The sequence below is a fragment of the Leptonotus elevatus genome, chromosome 10, assembly GCF_054856555.1.
Source record: "Leptonotus elevatus isolate MCC_2025b chromosome 10, RoL_Lele_1.0, whole genome shotgun sequence".
NCBI classification, from domain to species: Eukaryota; Metazoa; Chordata; class Actinopteri; order Syngnathiformes; family Syngnathidae; genus Leptonotus; species Leptonotus elevatus.
The window spans coordinates 25,329,887-25,353,080 of NC_141248.1; the positions used below are offsets into that span (position 1 = coordinate 25,329,887).

The 23,194-nt window shown below is 44.3% G+C and overlaps 2 protein-coding genes across 2 annotated transcripts in view; one reads left to right on the forward strand and one right to left on the reverse strand.

Annotated features, from left to right (window-relative positions):
* Positions 1-3,343: 3,343 nt before the first annotated feature.
* On the reverse strand, positions 3,344-9,492 carry slc25a48 (solute carrier family 25 member 48). The gene is made up of 7 exons (XM_086087276.1): positions 9,345-9,492; positions 8,305-8,348; positions 8,160-8,231; positions 7,368-7,623; positions 5,525-5,830; positions 4,243-4,376; positions 3,344-3,998 (listed from the first exon to the last, which is right to left on the reverse strand). Exons 1-7 carry the CDS (start codon positions 9,394-9,396, stop codon positions 3,894-3,896), a joined length of 969 nt encoding a protein of 322 aa, XP_085943402.1. The 5' UTR covers positions 9,397-9,492; the 3' UTR covers positions 3,344-3,893.
* A 5,821-nt stretch (positions 9,493-15,313) lies between these two features.
* The window catches only part of glra1 (glycine receptor, alpha 1), a 77,816-nt gene continuing 69,935 nt past the window's right edge, over positions 15,314-23,194 (forward strand). The window contains exons 1-2 of the mRNA XM_086086677.1: positions 15,314-15,329; positions 16,156-16,285. The gene's annotated coding sequence lies outside the window, so the exon portion shown is untranslated. The remainder of the gene's footprint in view (positions 15,330-16,155; positions 16,286-23,194) is intronic.

A 23,194-nucleotide genomic window follows, 5' to 3' on the forward strand; every position in this document is an offset into this window, starting at 1 on the left:
AGAGCTAAGAAGCTAAAAGGCCAAGACGCGCTTTGCTGTCAGCAGTCATTCACAACTGCGGGAAGATCACAAAACACTTTATTGTACTTTTTGACTTCACGTGACAAAGTAGTAGAAGAAGAAGATTTGGGACTAGACCTCGAAGCCATACACTTTAGACTTTTTGCAATAATTTCTTTGAATGTTTTTGTTTTGTGTGCGCGTGTAGGAAGAACTCACTAATGCGTGTTGTTGTGTGTTGTGTTGTGTGTCTTTCGACTGAGCTCGTTCCTCAGGTTGACGCATGCAAACCCAAGACCAAATTTGTGGATTGATAAATTGTTTACTTCTTTGGGGTTTCAGTTGATTTGTTTGTTTGTATTCCTGGAGCTTGTCAAGTGCCCCGGCGGTTTACTCAACCGTGTTTTGATGACGTCACACGCAGGAAGTTTGCTTGCAAACGTGCAGAAAGTGGTAGCAATGAGGTGTTGTTGCCGCTACGCTACATTAGCTACGTGTGGGTGCAAGCACGCAGACTAAAAAGGCTGAATGCTCACTTTTAGCATATTTGGCTACATCCCTTAGCTCCTGGTGGCTACATGTATGCTAATGTGTTGACCAGAGGTGGCAAATCCAGGTCCAGAAAGTAAAAACCCTGTCACAGTTTGGCTTTAGCCATAGATGCTAGCTCGCTAGCTCGCTAGCACGAGAGGTAACGCCAAACTGTGGCAGGATTTTTTACTTTCTGGACCTGGATTTGCCATTTCTGGTGTTGACTGACATACTTCATATATCATAAGTAATATTTGGAAGAAAAAAACCAAGAAGATGGATTTAGAAGTTTCTGTGTTCATCTTTAATTGCCAAAAGCTATGAGACACTTAGCACATGCTGCTGCATCTGTTAAAATGGAGGCTTTGCACAGTCGAGAAGTTTCTCTTTTTTAACTTCTGACATTTTTTTGGGTTTCATTTGAACCTATCGGGCCTTTTGATTGGTTGGCCGCCACCTGTTGCGGGGCCCATCAAATTCAAAGTTCAATGTGTGTTTTTCCGGACATGTGACTTCATTGCAAGCGGACGTGGTAAATGCACACCACCTGATTGGCCAGCTGACAAACAGGAAGTAGCAACACTGCCAGATGTAACTTTTTCTTTCTTTCTTTCTTTCATTCCTTCCAAATATTTCAAGAACCATGTAACCAACATGACAAATGATGTCGACACACCTTTCAATTCAGCACATGCGCATATGTACTTTTCAACATGTCCGAAAAGGGCTCGGAAGAAGTACCGTTTTTTTGTTTGTTTTTGCGTTGTTGGATCCAAAAGGCTCTTTCTAGTCAAAGCCGGTCAAGCCGGTCATCTGTAAGATGAACCCGTACCAGAGTTAAGGTCACTTTGGCCTGTTGCGTAACTACACGCAAACATGTTTAGTCCGTGAGCACGTTTCGCTGCGTTCTGAGTTCACGCGGCCAAATTATTCATGGGTGGATCCCACATTTCTAATGTCTTGACTCGTGCTAAAATGCTAACTGTCATGCTGGCAAAATAATTTTCAGACTCGCTTGTGCTCTATCTGTCTGTATGAACTCATCTAAATGTTTACGTGTCCAATTGAATTCTTCTTCTGCGTTTACTGTTCCCGCAGTCACGTGTGCTAGTCCGCCTTCCTATTGGCTCCACCGCACGCCTTTCCAAAGGGCTATTCCATGTTTTGCGTCCCTTTTGTCTTTGTCTTTGTTTGTGAGCAGGCGGGGTGGATGCATGAAATGAACGCGTGAGCCCGTCATGGTCGTCGTTTTTACGCGTTGCACTTGAACGCTCCACGTGCCTGCCTCCGCGTCGTCTGCCGAGCAAAGCTGATCTCCATGTGGTGTACGCACATTGGCCACCTGGGGGCAGTATAAGACAGGCAAACACGTGGCGGTCGTTGAGACGTCACAACGCAGCTCTTCTCTTTCTTGATGCGCCGCCGTATTGAAACCCGTGTGAACATTTAATTTGCATGAATGGGTCTCAAAGAGGTTATTAGGTCACGTTAGTTAGCATCAGCTTGTGTTAGCTCAAGCTACATTCCAAGACACATAGCATGTGTTAGCGGTCAACTGCCATTTCTGCTCTGAACTGCCTTTTTATATAGATATAGAAATATCAGTCGTTGTATTTGGTGCACATGTTTACGTCCCGTGATCATCACGTGGGACTCGAACCCGTCTGTGGGTTGTTGTTGCTCCCCTCGCCCCCTTTTTTCTCTCTCCATGCACCGCCCATCGATAGAAGCAAGCAGATAACGTTGTGGTGCCATGGCGGCGGTTTCTGATGCATTGTGGGGCTTTTTTCCCCTTCATTCAGGGTGAAAAATGGTTTCTGGTGCCGCAGAATGTCATCAATCAAGTTTGAAAACAAATATATATATATGAAAAATGTGCGCTAGGCTTTGCATGTCATGTTGTCCTTGTGGCGCTCGGCTGTGTCAACAAACGTGCGTCTTCTTTGCATTTGTCCTTTTTGGTTGTCACGGAAAAAAAACAACATTAAAATTGTTTACTTAAAAAAAGCCATGTGTCCATTTTGTGTAGTGTATTAATGTTGGTTTGACATCGTCCAATATTTCATATCGAAATCAGAGGAAAGCAAACTTTAGATTTTTAAAAAGAGCAAATGAAGTAACAAAAAAAGAACTTCAAGTTCATTTTCTTTGTTGTAATTATTAAATTCCCAGTTGTCCAGTCGAAAATACGACATGGGGGGCGTTCACGTCGACATGTGGTATTTACCATCATTTCGATAGCACGTGAAGGCAGCGCCGTTTTAGTCATTAAGAATTGTCATGTTCATTTTTCGTTTCATTTATAGTAAACCAATTATTTAATCAAATGAAAATACATAATTTAAAACATATTTATACATTATTATCAGTTGTATTAAATGTGTTAAACAAATTCCATGTAGCCATTTTTGAGGTCGCGATCAACCACGTTGTAAAAAGTAAAAAATATAGTCATGCTTACTTTTCACATTTTATTTGTATTTGTTAAAATAATGTTTGGCCAACTATTTCATCATATTAAACTAGGGTCTAAATGAATGCAACAAACATTGTTTAAAAATAAAAAATGCTGTAAATATTTGACTAAAACAAAGATTGTGTCAATAAAAAAAGCGTGAATTATTATATTTCAACGGGAAATATTTTGCATTGAAATTTGTTGAGCTGGTGTTAATGAATTGTCTCAACTTTTTCAATGTTGCGCAACACTTCCACCTAGTGGACGTCAGGTTGCATTGCACATAAAAGGGAGACGAGACGCCCAGACTTTTTCCGCTAAAACACCAAATATGAGAGAAACATTTCATTTATGAATTTTTGTAAAAGATGAATTTTATTTCAATACAAAGAAAACTCACTGGAATGGCAGTTTGCACATGAACACAGCAACGAAACCTACAAAACTCATACAAAACAAATATGCGCTGGCGATTAATGTTGGAATGCACCTTATTGAATGTAACTGCTTCCTTTCATATACACAGTATATTCTTTAATATACGCACTGAGGCTACAGTTGTGCTAGTAACGTATCACGCGTGATTATAAATGATTCTTAATATAAGAAACACAAAACTATTTACATTTTCTTACATCGTTCTGAAGACTTTTTTTTTTTTAAATAGCTAATATGCAAATCAGTAATAATTGTAGTTGACAAAAGTTAGCGCTTGTCGTTCAGAGACGTTAGGAAAAAAAGACTTGAAACGTGTGCAAATTTAACAGGGGTTGCCGCTAAACCTAGCCGAGCCTAGCCTAGCCTAGCCTAGCCTAGCCGAAAGTGACGCGGCTGAACAACTGTTGACCTCTCGTCTCCGAGAAAAACCACAACGAGAAGCGTCGCCACAGCAACCGCTTTGCCCCTAAAAGCTCTGGAAGAACTGCAACGAGAGCTCGTAGCCCAGGAACATGGTGGCGCTCATGGGGAAGCCTCGGATGGCGTTCACCGACGCGCCGCGGAAGAACACCTGCGCACACGCACACGCACGCACAAAGCGTTAAATGGGGACCTTTTGCAATTGACATTAAAATTGTAATAAACATTCACACTTGGTGTTCAACAGCATGTGCTAAAAGCCGTTGAAAGCTGAGAAAACTGGAGCATTGTCCAGTGTAAAGGTATAAAAAGATGGACTCAAAGAAACATTGCGTCAATGAGTTTGACGGCGCTGACGGCGGCGTCCAGCCAGCAGAGGGCGCCCAAGTGCTAACCTGCGCTCCTTCCGTCTTGTAGCTGTGCACGATGCAATGGAGGACGCCGTTGTACTTCCTGTGCAGGTGAGCGTCGGCCTGCAGGCGACTCTTGACCACGTCGGTGGGCGTGGCCGTCACCCAGGAAATAGAACCTGCAAAAAAAGAAAGTTTGAACTCCCTTACCTGGCTGAGCTCACCTGATGTTTACGTTTGAACTCCCAAGCGCACAAAAGCGCGCTTGGGAGTTCACGTGGTGCAAAGTACAAACGTGCGAGAAAGTAGGACATGTTTTGTTTTTTGGGGTAAACAAAGCGAGCCGCCGCCGCCGCCGGCGCCGCCGCCGCCGCATGGTTTGTCTGGCAAAATGGATTCCAGATGAGGGTCGATGTTGAAAAAAGAAGCAAACAAACAAAGTGCGCTTGTGCAAGCGTCCGCTCGAGGGCAAACGTCGAGTCGCAGAATGTGTCCGTGAGTACGTCAACTGCCTTTCAAGTCTATCCTTATTTGTAAAATTTACTGCAAGTGCATTTAATCGTCTTCCAAGATTTTTTGCCTGTCTTTGATTTGTATGATTTGTCTGTGGAGTGTATTTGATGTGTCTCTGACGTTGATGTTGATGTTTGTGTGGTCTTTGTTGCCTTTTGATGTTTGTAGCGTTACTTGATGTTTGTGGTTCGTGTCTTTGATGCCACATTTGGTCTCAAAGTGTGTTATTTTTGTACGTGTTTAAAGTACTATTGAAGTCTTTGAGGTGAATCGTTTTTCTCCACCGTAAATGATTTGAAGTTACCTTGAAATGTAATTGAAGTTACTTGATTTGTAAAGTAACTCCATTCGATTACAAGATCCTTGAATAGTTAGCGAGCCGATACCGACAACCGTGCCGGACATAAAAATGGCAGCCGCTTTTGTGAATTTTTAACATTGACATTTAAAAATTATTTGTTTTTCTTTTATTAACAATGAAAAATGACCAACCTTTTTTGTTGACTTACTATAATTATTTTTAATTTAAAAAAGAATGAGTCTTTTCTGGATTTCATACTTGTTTTTATTTTATTTTTTAAAGACGACTTTTCTAGACTTCAGCTAAATAAAAAATAAAAGCCAGTCTTAACTATTAATACTATGTTGGCAAAACTCAACAGTTTATATTGCACATTGTTTATAAATGTCATTCAAAAAATTCTACCAATTTTAATTTTAAATGCAATCAATTTGGGGATTTTTCTTTTTTTTGGGGGGGGGGGGTGTCGTGTTACCAAACGTTTTTTCTTATAATAAAAAGAATGTTTCTGACCTGCGAGTCCGCCGGCCAGACAGATGGCAAAAGGGCACGGCGCAGTGGCGCCGTCTGGTTTGAGAAGGTCGCAGAAGACGGCGTAGGGCACGAAGTAGAGGGCGTAGCCGGGGACGTCCCTGAGGATCATGGCTCCGCCTCCGCGGTACAAGCCCTGGAGACCCTCGCGCTGCACGATGCTGCCGATGCAGTGGAGCGGACCTCTGTACAAGCTGCCGCCGCCGCCGCCGCCGCCGTTGTTGGACATGTGCAGCGAGCGAACGCCCGCCATGTTGTGAGAAACGCCGCCCGCCAGCTGGAAACTCTCTGCGCACAAAACACAAACAAAAACATCTCTCACAACTTGTTGTCAAGCGGCAAAAAGCAAAAGGCAGTTTTTGAAGGAAAAGTTGACCTTGGTCTCATCAGACCGCAGGATATGTTTCAACTCATCCGTTTCTGCTTCTCTTCAGCAAACTTTGACACAATCATATTTACTAATGATTTCACTTGTTTTACAATTCAAATAACTTATTTTTGGGAGAAATGCAAAACAAAAAAAATCAATAAATATTTCAGAGGCCTTATGCGAGCCCCCGGCTCATATTTTGCACACCACCCCCAACTAGGGCTGCTCGATGATGAAGAAAAGATTAATCACCATTATTTTTGTAATAATTCAAATCGTGATTATTTTTTGGTACAAAACATGAAAATGTCAAAAAAAATATGAAGACAAATACAATTCTTTGAAACACTATTATGCCTTTTGGATGAAACTAAATGTATTCAATTCATTATTTTAAAATATAAAAAAGGTGCAAAAGTATCAATTTAAACAGCTCAAACAACTCAAAATTAGTATTGATAAAAATAAAATTAACGATTATGCTGATTTGGAGTGTAATAATTATAATTGAATTTGGATTAATTGCACAACTTCACCCTCAGCCATAAAACAAAAGCAGATCATCAATGTTTCACGAGTTGCTTACTAATTAACAAACTTCTCCACTTTGAAATGAAAAATTCATTTCAAGGAAAATCTTCACAGATAAGCTCGCGCGTGTGTGTGCGTGCGCGCGCGCGCGTGTGTCACATGAACAGCAGTCAGTGACACGTGCGCGTTGAGTTCATAAACACGTCTGGCAAACTGAATCCTGTTCCTTGATATGCGATCGCGGCGGCGGACGGACGGACGGACGGACGGACGGACGGACGAGCAGCCATCCGGCATTCCCCTTCCAAAATATCCCAAACCAAAAAAAAGAAAAAAGCGCCACACTGATGGCAATTTGCTCTGCTTTTTTGGGTTGTTTTTTTTGGCTTCCATGTGTCTTTCCACAGCACCAAAACATTTGGCACCAAGAACTGGTCTGCGAATCAAAAACGGCAAAAAACAAAACTTCACACTTGAATTCTCGACGCTTGACATCCAAATACGTTGTCAGACAAGACTAAATGATGCAGCCATATTTGTATTAATTTAACATTTTTCCCCACTTTTATGTGAACAAGAGTATGAAAACTTATGAGAGGTGTCAAATCCAGGTCCAGAAAGTAAAAACCCTGCCCTAGTGCTCGCTAGCTAGCTCTCTAGCTAGCTCGTTTACCTGCTAGGGAGCTAACTAGTTAGCATCAGGGGCTAAAGCCAAACTGTGGCAGGAGTTTTACATTCTGGACCTGGATTTGACACCTCTGAAACTTTATTTTACATTTAGAACAGATAATAAATGTTGTTAACTATTGAATTCATGCAATTCATTACAATTACAAATTCCAATCGCCTGACACAATTAATTTCTTTACGAATGGATGCAGCGTGTATGTTAGCATTGAGATCCGACTATTGCGGGCGACTTACCCGCCTGCACGGCGGCGTGCGTCTGCATCTGCAGGCGGATCTTGACCAGGTCGACGGGGGCGCCCAAGCTGACCGACGCCAAACCGGTCAGCATGCTGGCCGCCGCCACGTCGCTCAGCTTGGCGGGGTGGCGCTCGTCGCCGTAGCGACGCTTGCTGATGAGGCGCTGCGTATTGCTGAAGAAGCCGAACACCAGCGAGTTGTACGCCGTGATGGTCGCCAGGGGGAAGGACATGCCTTTGAAGAAGCCCCGCGCCTGAACGCCACAAAACAAACACACGCTCAATCAGTGTCACAATAAATACATTCGACAATCGGTAAATGTACGGAAATAAATGATTTCCATACGATTTTTTTATCCGACCAGATTGAAGGGAAAAAATGGTCTTGGTAGAGAGATTTTACGATGCACTTTTTGGACAGGTGACGTCATCTATCCAGTCCTGCCTTTTTTTTACCCAAATATGGACTTCCTATGACGTCATACTTTCCTATGATATCCTATCACATCGTATGAAGTCCATATATGGGTATAGGGGCGGGGTCAAAACAGGACATGTCGGGGAGTATGACGTCATAGGAAGTCCATATTTGGGCAAATGGGGCAGGACCAGAATTAAGATGTCATAGGAAATGTGCCCATATTTGGGTAGAGGGGGCCGCGTGACCGGAAGTTAGGGGGCGGGGCAGGAAGTAACGTCACACCTGTCAAAAGGTTTGACGAGAAGTGCGTTGTAAACTCTCTCTCTCTACTGGTTCATTTTGAAAAGGTGTGTGGTGCGCTTGTCATACCGTTTCCTTCCTGTAGATGGTGACGAAGCAGTCCATCATGTTCTTGTAACCTTTTCCCGCCTGCAGTCGCGTCTGCCAAATCCGACGCAACAATCAGCACACATTCAATAGTTTCTTTCATTAATTAATGTATTCATTTATTTACCTTAACCGTGTCCAGAGGATGTCCCACTACCACACTGAACGCCCCTGCGCACACATGAACACAACTCAATTGATCACGTGACTTTGCCGGCATTTCTTAAGCACAAGCAAGCAACTCGCTTGCTAACGTCGACATTCTTTGTTTTTTATCCCAACATTTCCATCCCTCTTTTATGAAGCATTTTGATGAACACATTTTGGGACCAACAAGAACCTGATTGACCTCAAGCGAGCAACAACAACACGGCGAGAGCGCCCCTACTGGCCACACGTGCATGTTCATCTGCATGTCTTATTATGGGAAACTTCTTTCACCACTGCCAAATTTGAGAACAAACTTTATTTAATAGGATGCAGATTGGGACAAAAACAAAATGCTAAATTAAATAAACACTTAATAATATCCATGTGCAAATTATTTCAAGGTGTCGTCTATATTTGTAACTTTTCATTGAGCTGTTTACAGTACAGCGTCGCCTCGCTACAACGTGGTTCACTTTTCGCGTCCTCGCGGTTTCGCAGATTTGTTTTAGTGCAGTTTTGCATGCATTTCTGTCTCTTTTTTTTTTTTTTTTACAGTAATATACCTATTTTATCACAAAAATGATGAAGGTTTGAACATTGAGAATATTTAAACAAGAAAAAAATGTGAGAAATTGTAATGCCTCAATTTGAAAAGTGCATAAACTGTGTGGGTTTCAGAGCCTTAAAACATTTATAATAAATGTAACGCTAACCAGTTCGCGGATTTCATTTATTGCGGATCCTTTTTGGAACCTAACCCGAGTTGAAAACGAGGGAACGCTGTACTCACACACACACACGCGCACACGCAAGCATATGAAACTAATGAACACACAAAGACACACACTCAAAATGATCTCAAATGTAATTTGCATCACAATTATAAACTGTTGACGACTTTTTGGGGCACTCTCGCTTATGGCTAAACACAGCGTGGTCAAAATAACACACACGCGAACTGCTCCCTAATATTTTGATGTAGACGAGCACGCGCACAAGGAAACGCCGTCCACTGACCTCCGACCCATCCAGCGAGGAAATCATCCATCCGGAAGTTGTTGGAAGTCATTTTTAATCGTGTCACTCTTCAAAGTTCATCCGCGAGCAAGCACACGACGAGACAAAGTTGGTTTGTGGGGTTCGCAGGTGCGCGCGCGGGTGTTGTTTAGTGTTGTGAATCGGATGAGAAGCAACACGACGCTTTGATTGCAAAGCGCGGTGCCCTCCCCGCCGGGCCGGCGGCCAATGAGGACGCGAGGCAAGCTCCTCTCGGCCAATCGGGCGCCAGACGGCCCAAGCTGCCAGCCAATCGACAGCGCGATATGCAAATGAGCCATGAGGAAAACATGCCAGCGCCAAGATTTTTTGGAATAGGATATTTTTATTTATATCGTTGTAGACTGTATGATGATGATGATGATGATGATGATGATGATGATGATGATGATGATGATGATGATCATGTACTGATCTAAAATATATGAATTATATTAAAATATAACATTTTTAAAAGATTTATGTTTTAAGACATGTTATTAATCAAACAATAATTTAAATCAGGCCATTTGTGTTCTTATTTAGCAGCTTTCTGGTTTCATGTGGACAAATCCAAGTAAAACAAAAAGAGAGCAAGCATTGCACAATCAAGTCAAAGTCAAATGAAAAACAAATGTTTGGCAGTTTTTCTCGTTTGTGTTTGTATTTCTTCTGTCAACTTTCAAGCTGATTGGAAATATTAACCAGTTATCAACAAGCCAAAATGTATCCAAACGACTGAGTACGAAAGTAGCTCAAAGTATTTTCTCGGTCGGTTGTTGTGTCAAAAACGTCCAATAATCAAATGTGCTGTTTTGCTGTATGGCAGTTCAAAGTTCATTTCCAGTTGTTGGAATCCATAATTGTGAGCGTTAGCGCCTCCTAGCACGTGTCGACAGGACATTTCTGAACGTCTTTTGTTTATTTTGCTCACTTTTCACCTTAGGCTACGTGTGGGCGGGGCTTCAAGCCATGTGACCTTTGGCCTGTTAAATATTATGTGGCTTATCAGCACAAACACGACATTGACGCAAAGTCAGTCGGCGACCTTCAGCTTGGCGGCGGGCGCTCACTCGCCGACACCACCTCAGAAATATGCCAAGGATGCACAATTTGTGCAGAATATCGCACTGAGATGCGCCACAATCAATCAAAACCGGTGAAATCTGTGACACGCATTGAAATTTGTTTCAATCAGTCGAAAAAATATGGAAGAGAATATCTCTTAATTTGGGAATTTTATGAAGAGCATGTGGCCATTTTGGGGAATGTAATAAAACGTTTCCAACATGAGCTGAACAATTTGAAGTTTAAACCGTCTGAAGGTCGGGGCGGGGGGGGGGGGGGGGGGGCTGTTGAATTTGTAATTCTATAGTGTAACATCAGGAATATGTAGCACATGAGAAATCCTTCCCAATAATATAAGTTGGAATGATGTCACCACAAATGTGCAAGCAGGTAGCAAACATTTTTTTGTTGTCGTATCGTTCCAAGTAGCAAAGCAGCCATTTTGCTGAACTGATTTTGTTTTTGTTTGTTTACTTTTGGACTTCCTCCATTTCACAGTCTGTACTTTTGAACTTTGACTTAATTACAGTTGAGCTGAATCGTAACTTCTACTTTTACCGGCATCTCTTTTTACACAAGTATTTTGTGTACTTGTACTTGAGTATTGCTTGTGAGTACTTGTGAAGTTAATGTTTCTGCTCAGTTTGGCTTAACTGCTCAAGCGCACCTCCGCCCGGCCCCGTCCCGAGATAAGAGTTTGATAGCACACAAACGTCACGCTTGGACGCAAAGTTCCAGAACAACAAAACAGCTTCAAGCACTCCATCACTTATTAGTCAAAAGTCAAACCCGAGCTGAAAAAGTCACCAATTTGGCAAGCGTGTGTATCCTTGGAGGGGGGGGGGGGGTTGGGGCATTTAAGGCTTCTCAATATGTACTCACTCTATAAAGCCCCCTAGAAAATGAGAGGGAAAAAAACCATGGCTCCCGACCCCAGGTGGGCGTGTCTATTGTATCATGACACACCCATGCCTGGAATTGAACAGGAAGTCAGCCATCTTGGTTTCAAGCAGACACTCTTCTCCTACGAATCAAGTTGTTTTATATAATGGCGCCCCCAAGGTAGGCCTGTTGCAAAATTGCTTCACTGAGAGATTTTTTAGGAACGTTGTACAAGTGATCATTTGAAAACAAGCGTTTGCGTCCTCGTGACCCGATCGGGGCCTTCACACAAATGATTCGCGTTCATTATCAATCATCACAAATAAAGGTCGTTTAAGCTCATTTTTTACTGAAGAATTGCGTATCGAACTGGTACGGCAAAAAGTAGGTCTCAGTTTCAAAATGGCTGCCGATTGCTGAACATTTGGAGGTTCGCGAAGATTTGCGCACGAATCGGCGGTGACTGGATTTGAAATGCGAACACGAAGGCTATTTGGCCACGTTAGCTTAGCGTTAGCTTGCTGCTATAACACAGCAAAGATGGATTTACTGGACCAAAGCAAGGAAAAAGGAAAACAAGCTGGATTTGACCGCTGGCCGGGCCACGACGAAGGATTGCAGAAGTTGAAGAAAGCTGTTAAAAAAAGACAACTTTCCGTACGTGAACGCGCGCCACTTCAGTCCATACGTCGAAACGTCGTCAAACGAGTTAAGCGATGAAGTTTTGCGAAGCGCTTTAGACGCTTTTGGTGTTCACGAAGCGCTGCGCACGTGCCCTCCATTTGACATTTGCATCTTTTTCACGTCACCGTTTCCAGGAAAAAGGACAATAAGTAACTCGTCGCAGTTGATTCAGCGAACGCGCAGATTGCAGACGCCGGTCCCAGCTCTGCAAATTTGCAATCTAACTCTTGACGTCTTAAATAGTAGAACTTTTCTATTCCGAATGGATCATTCATCGGATATTTTGCTGCTCTTTGCATGCCAAGGTCCAAACTGTGAACAAAACCACATTCGTGATCTTCAAGTAACAAAATACAATCAAAAGTTCATCTCACAGCTTACACAAATTGCCGCTTTTGCTTTCCAAAGTAAAACCGCGTTGCCAGTCCAACGTCTTCATCGTTCAAATCCCCCTTTGAAAAAAATTGTTGAGAAGGAAATCTGCAATATGCGAACCACGTACAAATGCTCGACTGACTGATTTTGGCGTGTTGGACATGTTTCGTTTGAAGTTGAAAAATGTTGGAAATGGCATTTTTCAAGGAAAAACGTCGCTGCGACGGATGGCTGATGAAAAACCATCCAGCGGCTTTTGCGTGTGCGACCATTTTCAACAACATAGTTACAGTAGAGGTTGAAAATACTCGCCTCAGATGACATTCAGGTGCTAAAAATAAGGCCCATATGAGCCGCATTTTTGTGCGTGTCTCATTTCCACCAGTAAACATTTTGTTGCGGACGCCAGCCATAAGACGGCTCTGGTTTCTCGCGGCGCGCTGACCCGCGCTGTCCGGTCTACTTATTAACATTAATCATACTCCGCTGCACTGTCATATGTCATGTGCTATTTATAGACACACGCACACACTGGTACAGTCGACACTGTCATTCAATTCACTGGTTTATTTCAAACTGATCACTTATCCGAAGAGCGAAACAGCAAAAAGAATTCAGATACTGTACGCGGAAGTAAATACTGACAAAACGTGAAGATTGAAAACTCATTTGAAAAAAGCTTCCTGTGTGTCCCAATATATTCGTTCGTACTTTCCCAATGCTTGTGTTGACCTTTTCAGATGCGGTGGTCCACCATTTTGCTCCAATTTCAACAGTTTGATGACTTTTCATTATCTGTTCACATTTACTTGACTACCAGAAGGCGTCCCAGTTTGCTTTTATCCAAAATTCCAAATGTTCTTTCCTACCCAATGTCAATACTTGAGTCCAGACTATCTTTTCACTTTCTGTTGGTGTTAGAAAACTTTTGTCAGGCTAACGTGAAAGTGGGTCAGTCAAAAAAAAAGAAGAAGAAAATATCATTGGCAGCTGTTGCGTTTAATTGCTCACAGTTGTTGTTTTTTTGGATACATTCTTTTCTTTTCTTGTATAAAGCTTTTCCCTTTTCTTTCTGTCTTTCTGTCTTTCTGTCTTTCTTTCTTTCTTTCTTTCTTTCTTTCTTTCTGTCTTTCTTTCTTTCTGTCTTTCTTTCTTTCTGTCTTTCTTTCTGTCCTTCTTTCTTTCTTTCTTTCTTTCTTTCTGTCTTTCTTTCTTTCTTTCTTTCTTTCTGTCTTTCTTTCTTTCTTTCTTTCTTTCTTTCTTTCTTTCTTTCGGAGGCCAGACAGATTTGTATTCACTTTGAATGATGGGCTTGAAGACAAAAACGATGAATTGATGTTTTTTTTTTCTTAAATGGAGGGTGTACTGAAAGGGACTTGTTTTATGATGATGATTATTTGCTGTGTCAAGTTATGAAAATCATGTACATGGTTGTACATCCATTGTGAACTTTTGTTGTTGTTGTTGTTGTTGTTGTTGTTTTGCCTTCCGCCGAAGGGCGAGCAGTTTCGCCACCTCTGGCTTGCTGACCGTTAAGCACACAAGTCTCGGCCCACTTGAGCGCCCGCGTGCCTCCGACACCCGATTGGTCCCCGGGCGGGCACAGGTGCGATTGACAAGAAAAGGCGTGCAGGTGTCGCCATGGCAACGTCACCCGACGAACATGCGTGACATTGGAGTGCGTGACAACACGTGCCGCTGCACGTTGCCCACGTGATCGTGTCATTGAGACCACGCGACTGAACGTAAACAAAGTTTCATTTCGGAGGGGATACGCAAGATGGACTTTGTGATTGCGCGCGTGTGGGAAACAAAACGGAAACATCAGCAAGTGTTCGCCACCACTTGAAAGGAAGAAGAATTATGCCGATCATAAAAGCTCATCGGGCTTTTGGACATTGAATTGATTCAAATAAGCACAGATTTTAAGACATCAGCAAACTTTTGGGGGCAAAACTTTCCCCCAAAACGTCAAATTTTGCATGCAAATCAAAATGGACTATCCGACGTCCAGTGCATTCCACAGCATTGTTTTCGAATTCTTGTCTCGTTTTCGCAGGTTTTGTGACATGGACAAGCTCATTTGCATAAGTTACTCCTTTCCTGGTGACTTGGGTTTTTTTTGTCCATTTTTGTGGGTCCTGACATGGCAAAACCTTGCACCCGTCCCGATGTCCTGTCAATTGCACGAGTTGCTTGCGTCTCTGTTGACGTCATGTTGATTTCGACGAACATGCAACATTCCTCTGTGGATGATTTGGCTTTCTGATTTCTGTCGAGCCTGCCATCAACTTCAAGTTATTCACGCACTGGTGGTGGAGCACTTTCCTTTTTTGGTGCAGGTGATTAGTGCAATTTGTCAAGGTGGAGTCTTGCCAAAATTCTGCCAAATCTAAACTTTGGAACCAAAATGTCTGACTCAATTATTGACACTCGGTAAATTGACCAAATCCTCCGCACTTCCGAAGCCAAATGTCGGACGAAAACGTGTCTGTGTGTTCTTCACTGATTCCTGCGCGTTTCCTGCCAAGATGAAAATGTGCACCGGATTTCTGGCCAATCGCATTTGGAGGTGTTCAGTCGGCACTTGTTACTCCTTTCACTGTCGCTCGGGTTTTTGCTGGATGTTCGTTGATTTGTGTCTGCTGTGACAAAATCCCATTACAAAAAATGACACCATTTCACAAATGACACGTATTGATGACACAAACATAGAAATGACGCATGCGCACAGTCAACCCCAATCACAAGTGACACGCACCCATGACACACGCACGCGCGATCACACGAATGGCGCACGATCACAAAAGTAAAAACACTCATGATAAATAATTGTATGCACGACACTTTCCTTTAAATGAGCGTTCAGCATTTGTCCACCAGATGGCGCCGCTTTCAATCAAACTGCTGTTCATTCCTTTCGAAGAAGCAAAATCCAACATGGCGACGCCAGAGGAGGTATTTTTCATTTTCTTATTTGATCTAGGATCATTTATGCTGCCAAATCCCAGCGAAAATACATATGAATGGCTTTTAAGTCATTAGTCACCACACCGCTCCCATCCCTCAGTTGTGTTAGAATGGACGTTTAAGGCAATTAAATGCCACCCCCCCCCCACACACACACAAAAAAGATGATTAAAATTAAGCTTTATGTTGTTTTAAAACAAAAAGAGAAAGGGAAGACTATGTCTGTCACGACACGTAGACAGTGACACAATTCTTTTTAACCACCATTTATGTATATGATTGACGGCTTTTTCTCTCGTACACTGCCGCCATTGTTTCTGGTGGCAGTGCAACGTCAGCTCCTGATCCGGAAGCGACCATTTTTGGTCATACGTCGCTGGATGGATGGATGGAAAGGTGGGAGATAGATAGATAGATATTATCTATCTATCTATCTATCTATCTATCTATCTATCTATCTATCTATCTATCTATCTATCTATCTATCTCTCTGTGAAATTGGCTAATTTAATCTTTTGTGATCTCACAATTTATTAACCTGTGAGAGAGACCTTTCATCAAGATATCTCTGAACTCTTCGAAATTGTGGAGGTAAAAAAAATGCCCAATGTCTCAGTTTAAAGAAGAGAATTCAAATAAAGAAGTTTGATGCAGAATAAATGAAGAAGGGCAGGATCCCTCAGCAGCCGCCAGGGGGCAGCGTGACTTCACCTTGGACTTGATTCCTTTTTTTTTCTTAAAAAATAAAAGCAATTTTGTAAAACCCTTTTCTCAGTCTTTTGTCTTGACTTGTCAATGTCACCTTTGCCATTAGGAAGAAACACCTGGCTGCATGCGTGTCACGGAGCCTGCGAGCCGCACGGAATTCTTAAACAAGAAGAAGAAGAAGAAGACTTGGAATTCTCAGATAGAGGATGGACACACAAACATGGTGGCACAAAAAGGTACAACACACCCGTCTGCACAAGTATGTGTGTATGTGCCCTGTATGATTAATGTGCAGCCGAGAAAGGAACTGCTCATGTGTGCAACACGCAAACACAAATAAACACTCAAATGAAGCAAACACACACACAAACACACACATTCACACAGACGACACCAACACACAAATAAACACAAATGACGCGATCACGCGAATGACAAAGAGACGCAAAAGACACATACACGCGAATAGCACAGACACACGGTCACAAAACACACAATTGAAAAAATACGTAAATGACACACGCACACACCGATAACATGTATTGCATTAATTATATTTTTGATGATATATTTGTTCTGTTGAAATGCTGAAACTGGCGTTGTGACATGGTTGTGTTCAGCTCAGCTCCAAAAATGGTGGTTAGCATGCAAGCATGCTAGCGCTCAGACGGGTATGCGGGTCTGCGTTCACTATTCAAATGCGTTACTCGTACTTTTGCTCAAAAATATGTCATCGTTGAAATGAAATGGAAAAATCCTATTTGAATCAAAACGGTCAAAGCAGTCCATATAGCGGGGGCGGGAATCTTTGACCGTGTCCCGATTCGATTGAGACTTTTGGGTCTGCCATTCGTTTCTGAATCGACTTTCGATTCAAAATGATTTGATAGATGATGATTTCTGCTTCAATTTCTAGATGTGCAAAGAATCGTCACGATCTGCTGCTGTCTGGCACGCTAATGCTAATGCTAATAAGCGCGCTACTCGCGGCACTTTTATCACTCAAAAGAACGGCTGTTCACACAAAAGGCTTTAGGAATGTATACAGAGAAGCATGTTAACATTACTCAGCGCCATTTGCTCTTCCTACGCTGCAAAAAAACCCAACTTTTATTGGCATAACTTGATCGTGACTTTTTCTTTCTACTCCGATGACTTGAAAGTGTATCGGAACGCGCCGAAGCCGTGTAGAGAGAGCGTTTGGCCGACTGGGCTTCGGCAGGGTCACAAGATGGCGTCCGTATGTCATGTGACCAGCCGTTGAGCAATCACAGCGTGACGCCGTCTTGTGACCCTGCCGAAGCCCAGTCGGCCAAACTAGAGCGTATATATGGCTCCGGAACGCGCCGAACCACACCGCCCCTAAGTGGCCAAATCGGGTACAACATGAAGGGCAAGACAGTAGAAAATCTTGGCACCCCCCTCGCATCTCGTGTTTTGTTCTTCTTCATACGTACGTCCAAAGTGCTTTACAATTTTTTTTTTTTTATTATTAATTTTTATTATTATTTTTATTATTTTTTTAATTTTTTTTATTTTTTATTATTATTTTTTTTATTAAAAAAAAACAACAAAAAAACAACAACAAAGTGCTTTACAAATATGCCTCATATCGACTTATTTGTGGACGTGTCTATCGGAGCGTCGCCGACACCAGCGCGTCTTGACCTATGGAAAGGTTGAACAAGTTTTTACTTTTCAAATAACTTCCAAGATCCCTCAACGGCACTTTATTTTTGGGGGCCCAATTTTCAACCCATCCGGGTTGCGTCATGCCAGCTGCTCGTGTTAGCGCTATCGTTTAGCTCAGGATGCTAGCATTTGTTTGTGCCGTAGAAGCGGTGCGCTCTTGTGCAAAGCAGGCTCGCTTTGCTTCCGGCGCCTTTGAGGGCGAGCGCTCTTAATTCGGAGCGACAGTCGCTAAAGCCAATAGGCCGCCTGTCCCGTGGCGCCGGCGCGCGTGTGTGCGTGGCCGCGCATGTCAGCCGGGTGCTAAACATGTTGACGCCGTGTCTGTGCCGCCCAAAGGCTAAACGGCAACAAACATATTTAGCATTTGGAGCGTTCCACGTTGTGTTTATTTATTTGTTTTGCGGGTTAGCGGGATACTAAAATGGAATTTTGGAGGCCGATGCCAATTCAGATAATTGGCAGAATCCTATTTTGGATGATTCGTTCAAAAATATCAAATGTAGAAAACAATCAAATGAACCCATTTCACCTTTTATAACACTTTGTCCTTAAGTGGGCTATTTGGGGAAAAGTCAGCTGACTTGTTTTTTGAGCATGTTGGAGTATTATTATCTTTGTCTTATATTGCATAGTCATGTATTAACGTGTTCAACATCAGGCCCTCATTTTGACATGAGCTGGAGGATGTTAGCATGTTAGCATGTTAGCGTCTTTGCGTCCTTATCGTCGTGTCTTTTCCACTGCTGACTTTAGTCCGGCTTGTGATTGGCTGAGCTCACTTGACCTCATGTGACCTGTTTGCATTCGTTTGTGGCCTTTGCTTATATTTCGCCCATAGGAGGCGCTGTGACAACATGAACGTCACACGTGAGCAGGATGCGGACAACCAATCAAGTTGTCCGTCCGCTCCGACAACTTGAGCGTGACATTTGCAATCACCCAAACATCACCACTTCTGCCCCCCCACCCCCCGCCACGTTTTTTTGTGTTTGTTTGTGCTCGAGGTCGTCTTGGCGCCACGCTTGAAAAGCGCCGACCTTCATCGCGGTGACACGTCGAGTCGTCAGTCGGCGAACTTTGCCCGCGGGGTCGTCGGCGTCACGCTCGCCTTCATTTTGTTCGCGCCATCGACATCGACGCTCGCGTTTCTTATTTGCATCACATATGATGATGAAGAGGATGATGATGATGAAGAGGATGTTATGGGATGCGTGTGGTGTGTTCTTAATTTTGTGTGTTTTTACGTTGACGTTTTTGTGTACTCTTCTGTGTTCCGTTAGCCTGTTGTGTTTGTTTGTGTTTGTTTTGCTTCTGTGCTGTGATTGTTTTTATTTCTGTGTGCTTTTGCATTATTTTTTTAACATGTATGTCGTTTTTTGTGTTTCCTCCCATGTTTCTCTTGTTTTTTTGCGTCATTTGCTCCCTTGTTTTGCTTTTTTCTTCTATTTTGGTTTTGTTTGTATGTTTAAGGTGCCGTAATGTGAGTCCTTCTTTGCAGAAGATGAAGAATAGATGCCTGTGATTATTGTTGTATTGTCTGCCTGTGTAGCTTCACCTTTTGTATTCAAAATCTCAACTTCCAATGCTAGCCATTAGCCTCACGTTTTGCAGTCTGATTAGCGTTAAGCTAAACGGAATTTGCTACATAAATAAAAATGTAAAAAAAGTCAGTCAAACGAGGGCTCATATCTCAAAATTCTCACTCGTATCTCAAGGCGCACGTTAGCTCGTGGGATAGCTTCACACTCGTTTCTGAGTAGCATTGCGTCGTGTTTGTTAGCGTCGCGAGCTGCCGATCTCGTCTGACCAATGCCGGCATTCATGAGATCATCTTTAGCATTAGCATTAGCTCATCTTCATTTGTCACTGGGCGACTTGGGAACACAAGTGTGCGTGTGTGCACGTGTGCGCGTGTGCGCGCGTGTTCCTGAGGCTTTTGGCGCATGACGCGTGAGTGAGTGAGTGGACTGGACGTGCGTCCGTCACACTGGAAGTGAGATCACTTGCCTTCGCGGCGAAGCCTCAAAGGTCAAAGACTTCACTGACGACATTGACCTGACACACACACACATGCTCACCGGGATGTCACTCTTGTCTTCCTTGGCCTTCACAGGGTGAGGAAGACGATGGTCCAAAGAAAGTTGTAAAAAAAAAAAAAGGATGAGGAAGAGGGAAATGAGGGGTCAGGAAGAGGATGAATCGGAAAGGGGGAGGACAGGAGGGGTGAGGAAGAAGAATGCAGCTGGGATGAGGAGTGGGTGAGGGGGAAGGGGCGACAATAAAGACGGGTGCAATAGGGGCGAGGGAGAGGAGGGTGAGAGAGGCCACGAAGAAGGAATGAGGAAGAGGAGGACAAGTGAGAAGTTGGACGCCGGGGTACCGTCCCAGCTGTCTTTTGTCCTCTCCGTCCGTCTGTCCGAGTTTTCCATGTTGTGTTTGCGCCGCGGCCATCTTGAACCATTGTGGGCGGGCTAGTTAACAGCACTGGGGCAGTGCATCGTGGGAAAATCCCCATTGAACCTTCAGCCAGCGCAGGAGCCAAACATTCATGCCGGGCCAAATGGAGGCCGACGAACTTCACCGCTCGGCCTGCGTTGAAACGATTCTCAATAACGAAGCTCGATATCCATTCGTGAAAACGGATACTTTGGAAAATGGCTACCAAATGCAAACGCTGTGGAAGGGCCCATGCGGAGTAAACGGTTTTGACTGGGATTGGTGGTTCAAACAACAGAATGACTTCTCAGTATGTGTCAACGTACTCCAAAGTCATTTGAACGTATTGGTCAACTTGTTTGAACGTATCCGCAAAGTCATGTGAACATACTGTCAAGTTTTTCGTACAAAATGTCGGCCAAATGCTAAAAACGTAGAATTGTATTTGCCACGTTGCGCATGTGCAAGTCAAAACCTTGTGGCATTATGGACAAAAATGTCTTTTTTTTTTTACATGGACTAACAATTGGCCCCTGGCGGTTGAAGCCAGACGGCAGCCATCTTGTGTTGCCACTGTTTTCCGCCATGTTGCCTGTACGGAGTGACGAGAGCTGGCAAAGAAGCAACTTCACTGTTTGGCCGCCGTTGCGAGTATTTGATCTCACTCAGGTCGGGTTTGTGGCATTATGGGAAAAAAATGCTATGATGTTAGCATTTGGCTAACATTGACTTAATCAATACGTTTGTCCGAATTGTTGACTCCACGTTGGCAGTTGCACGCTCGCGTTTGTTTTCCAATCATCCTTCTGGGATTGGTCGCCGACGGGCCAATCGAAGGCAAGCGTCTTAAAAGCCATCCTTCAAATATTTATGCCGGCTCGCGTGTGCGTCGACATGTTGCATATAGAATTCATGTTGTGGCTTCTGTGCATTGATATGCGCATCCAATATTTATGGTGTGTGCGTGTGTGTGTGTGTGTGTGTGTGTGTGTGTGTGTGTGTGTGCGTGTGTGTGTGTCCGTGTGAGTGCGTGTGTGCGCGCAACACCCTCGTATGAATAGAAATGCGAGTATCATGACCCGTGTTGCAGCACACGCAGGAATTTGCGTGTGTTAAGTCACATGACGGCGAGGGAAGCAATCAGCGTGTGTTCGATGGCCGCGACGGAACCTCGAGCGGTAAATGTTTTGCGATTGCGATCGGTTATGATTAAGTCTGGACAAAGTTACAAACATTGTTCAACAACAATCTGCCCGCAACGCGCTCACTAATAACGCTTGGGTCAGAAATGGACCCGTCTTCTACTTGGGTCAATTTGACCCAACGCGGAGTCAAGAAACTCATAAATATTGTCCGATCCTTCACGCGGGTCACCGAAAAGTGGATCGCTCCATGTTTGATCCGTAATTGGGTTTTGGGCGCAGCATCCAATGACAGCGCCGGACAACAATCGACCCACAAGGGAGTTCGTAGCACCAGAGGAGAATGTGAGCGATTGTGCCGCTCACAAGTCAAGGTAGCCCCCCCCCCCCCTTCTGACTTTGACTTGTGAGCGTTCGCTGCCTCAAGCCAGGCTGCTTCCACTCGTCTAATTGCTGTCAGCACACACGCGCGTGCACGTGTGTGTGTGTGTGTGTGTGTGTGTGTGTGTGTGCACGTGGCTGCTGCAGTTCTATCAATAAAAAGTGCTCAATGGCCCTGGCGATGGAGAACTCCCTCCCTCCCTCCCTCCCTCCCTCCCTCTCTCCCTCTTTCTTCGTCCTTCTGTCGCTCTCTGCCCCATCCCTTTTCTTTCTTTTCTTTCTTTCTTTCTTTCTTTCCTTCTGTCTTTTGCCCCCCCTCCCAATCTCTCTGTCTCCCCCCTTCTCCCCCCCCCGCTCTTCCCTTTTTTTTTTTCCTCCTCCTTGCCTTTGCTCTTTCTCCCCTTCCCCTTCTCTCTTTCTATCTCTCATCTCCCCCTTTAGTCTACCCACTCTTTCTCTCCATCCCTCTGCCTCATCCCTTCTTTCTGTGCTTCTCTCCCTCCCTCCCGCTCTCTCCATCTCTTCCTCTTTCCCCAATTCTCTCTCCTGCTCTTGCCCACCCTCCCTCACCCCTCGTTTCTTCCTCCCCCCTCTGTCTTTCTCTCCCCTAATTGACTTTGTACTCCTCCCTCTCTCCATTTCAACCATCTCTTCCGTTCCCTCTTTTGCTTCTCTCCCTCTCTTTTTCTCCCTCCACCTTGTCCATCACCCCCCCCCTCCACCGTTTCTCTCTTTTTCCTTCTGCCCCGAACTGTCTCTCTTGTCCTCTCTCCGCCTGACTCTCATTTTCTCCCTATTCTCTCGGCCTCTCTGTCTCACCCTCTTTCTCCCCCCCCCCCCCCCCCCCGTTCCCCCAGACTGTCTCCATCAGTGAGATGGATGCTGAAGATGCTGATGGATGTTGAAGATTTGCGGCGTATGATTGATGGAGCGCTCGTCCCCTCAGAGATGTTCATCTGCTCGGCGGCTCCATCATCACTCAGCCTGACTGCATTTCCTCTTCCTCCTCCTCTTCCTCCTCCTCCTCCTCCTCCTCCTCCTCTTCCTCCTCCTCCTTTCTTCTCCTCACCCCTTGCGGATAGAAAGTAGTTTGGCTGCAAAAGCGCAAACCCCGCCGCCGTCGTCGTCTCCTTCCTTCAAGTGCCACCTCACGGACTTCGCCGTGTACGGTTGCCACGGTAACCGTCCAACTCCTCCGGCCTCCGCTCGCTCCCGTTCACTTCCTGTGACTTTGAGCGACAACCCCGACGGACCGGGCGGACGGACCGGACCGGACGGACGGTCGCCGCGGCAACCGCGGGCTGGAAGAAGGCCTGTCAATCAAAAGCATGCGGGCTTGACAATCTGCCCCGTGTCACTTTGATTGACGGCTTGAAAAGGTCATCGCCCGGGGATTGCGTTGGCGCGACTCCGCTGATGAGCGCACGGCAACATGGCCGACACATGTAGCATGTTAGCGTGATGGGGGGAAAAAAGAGACCAGCGTGAAGGATG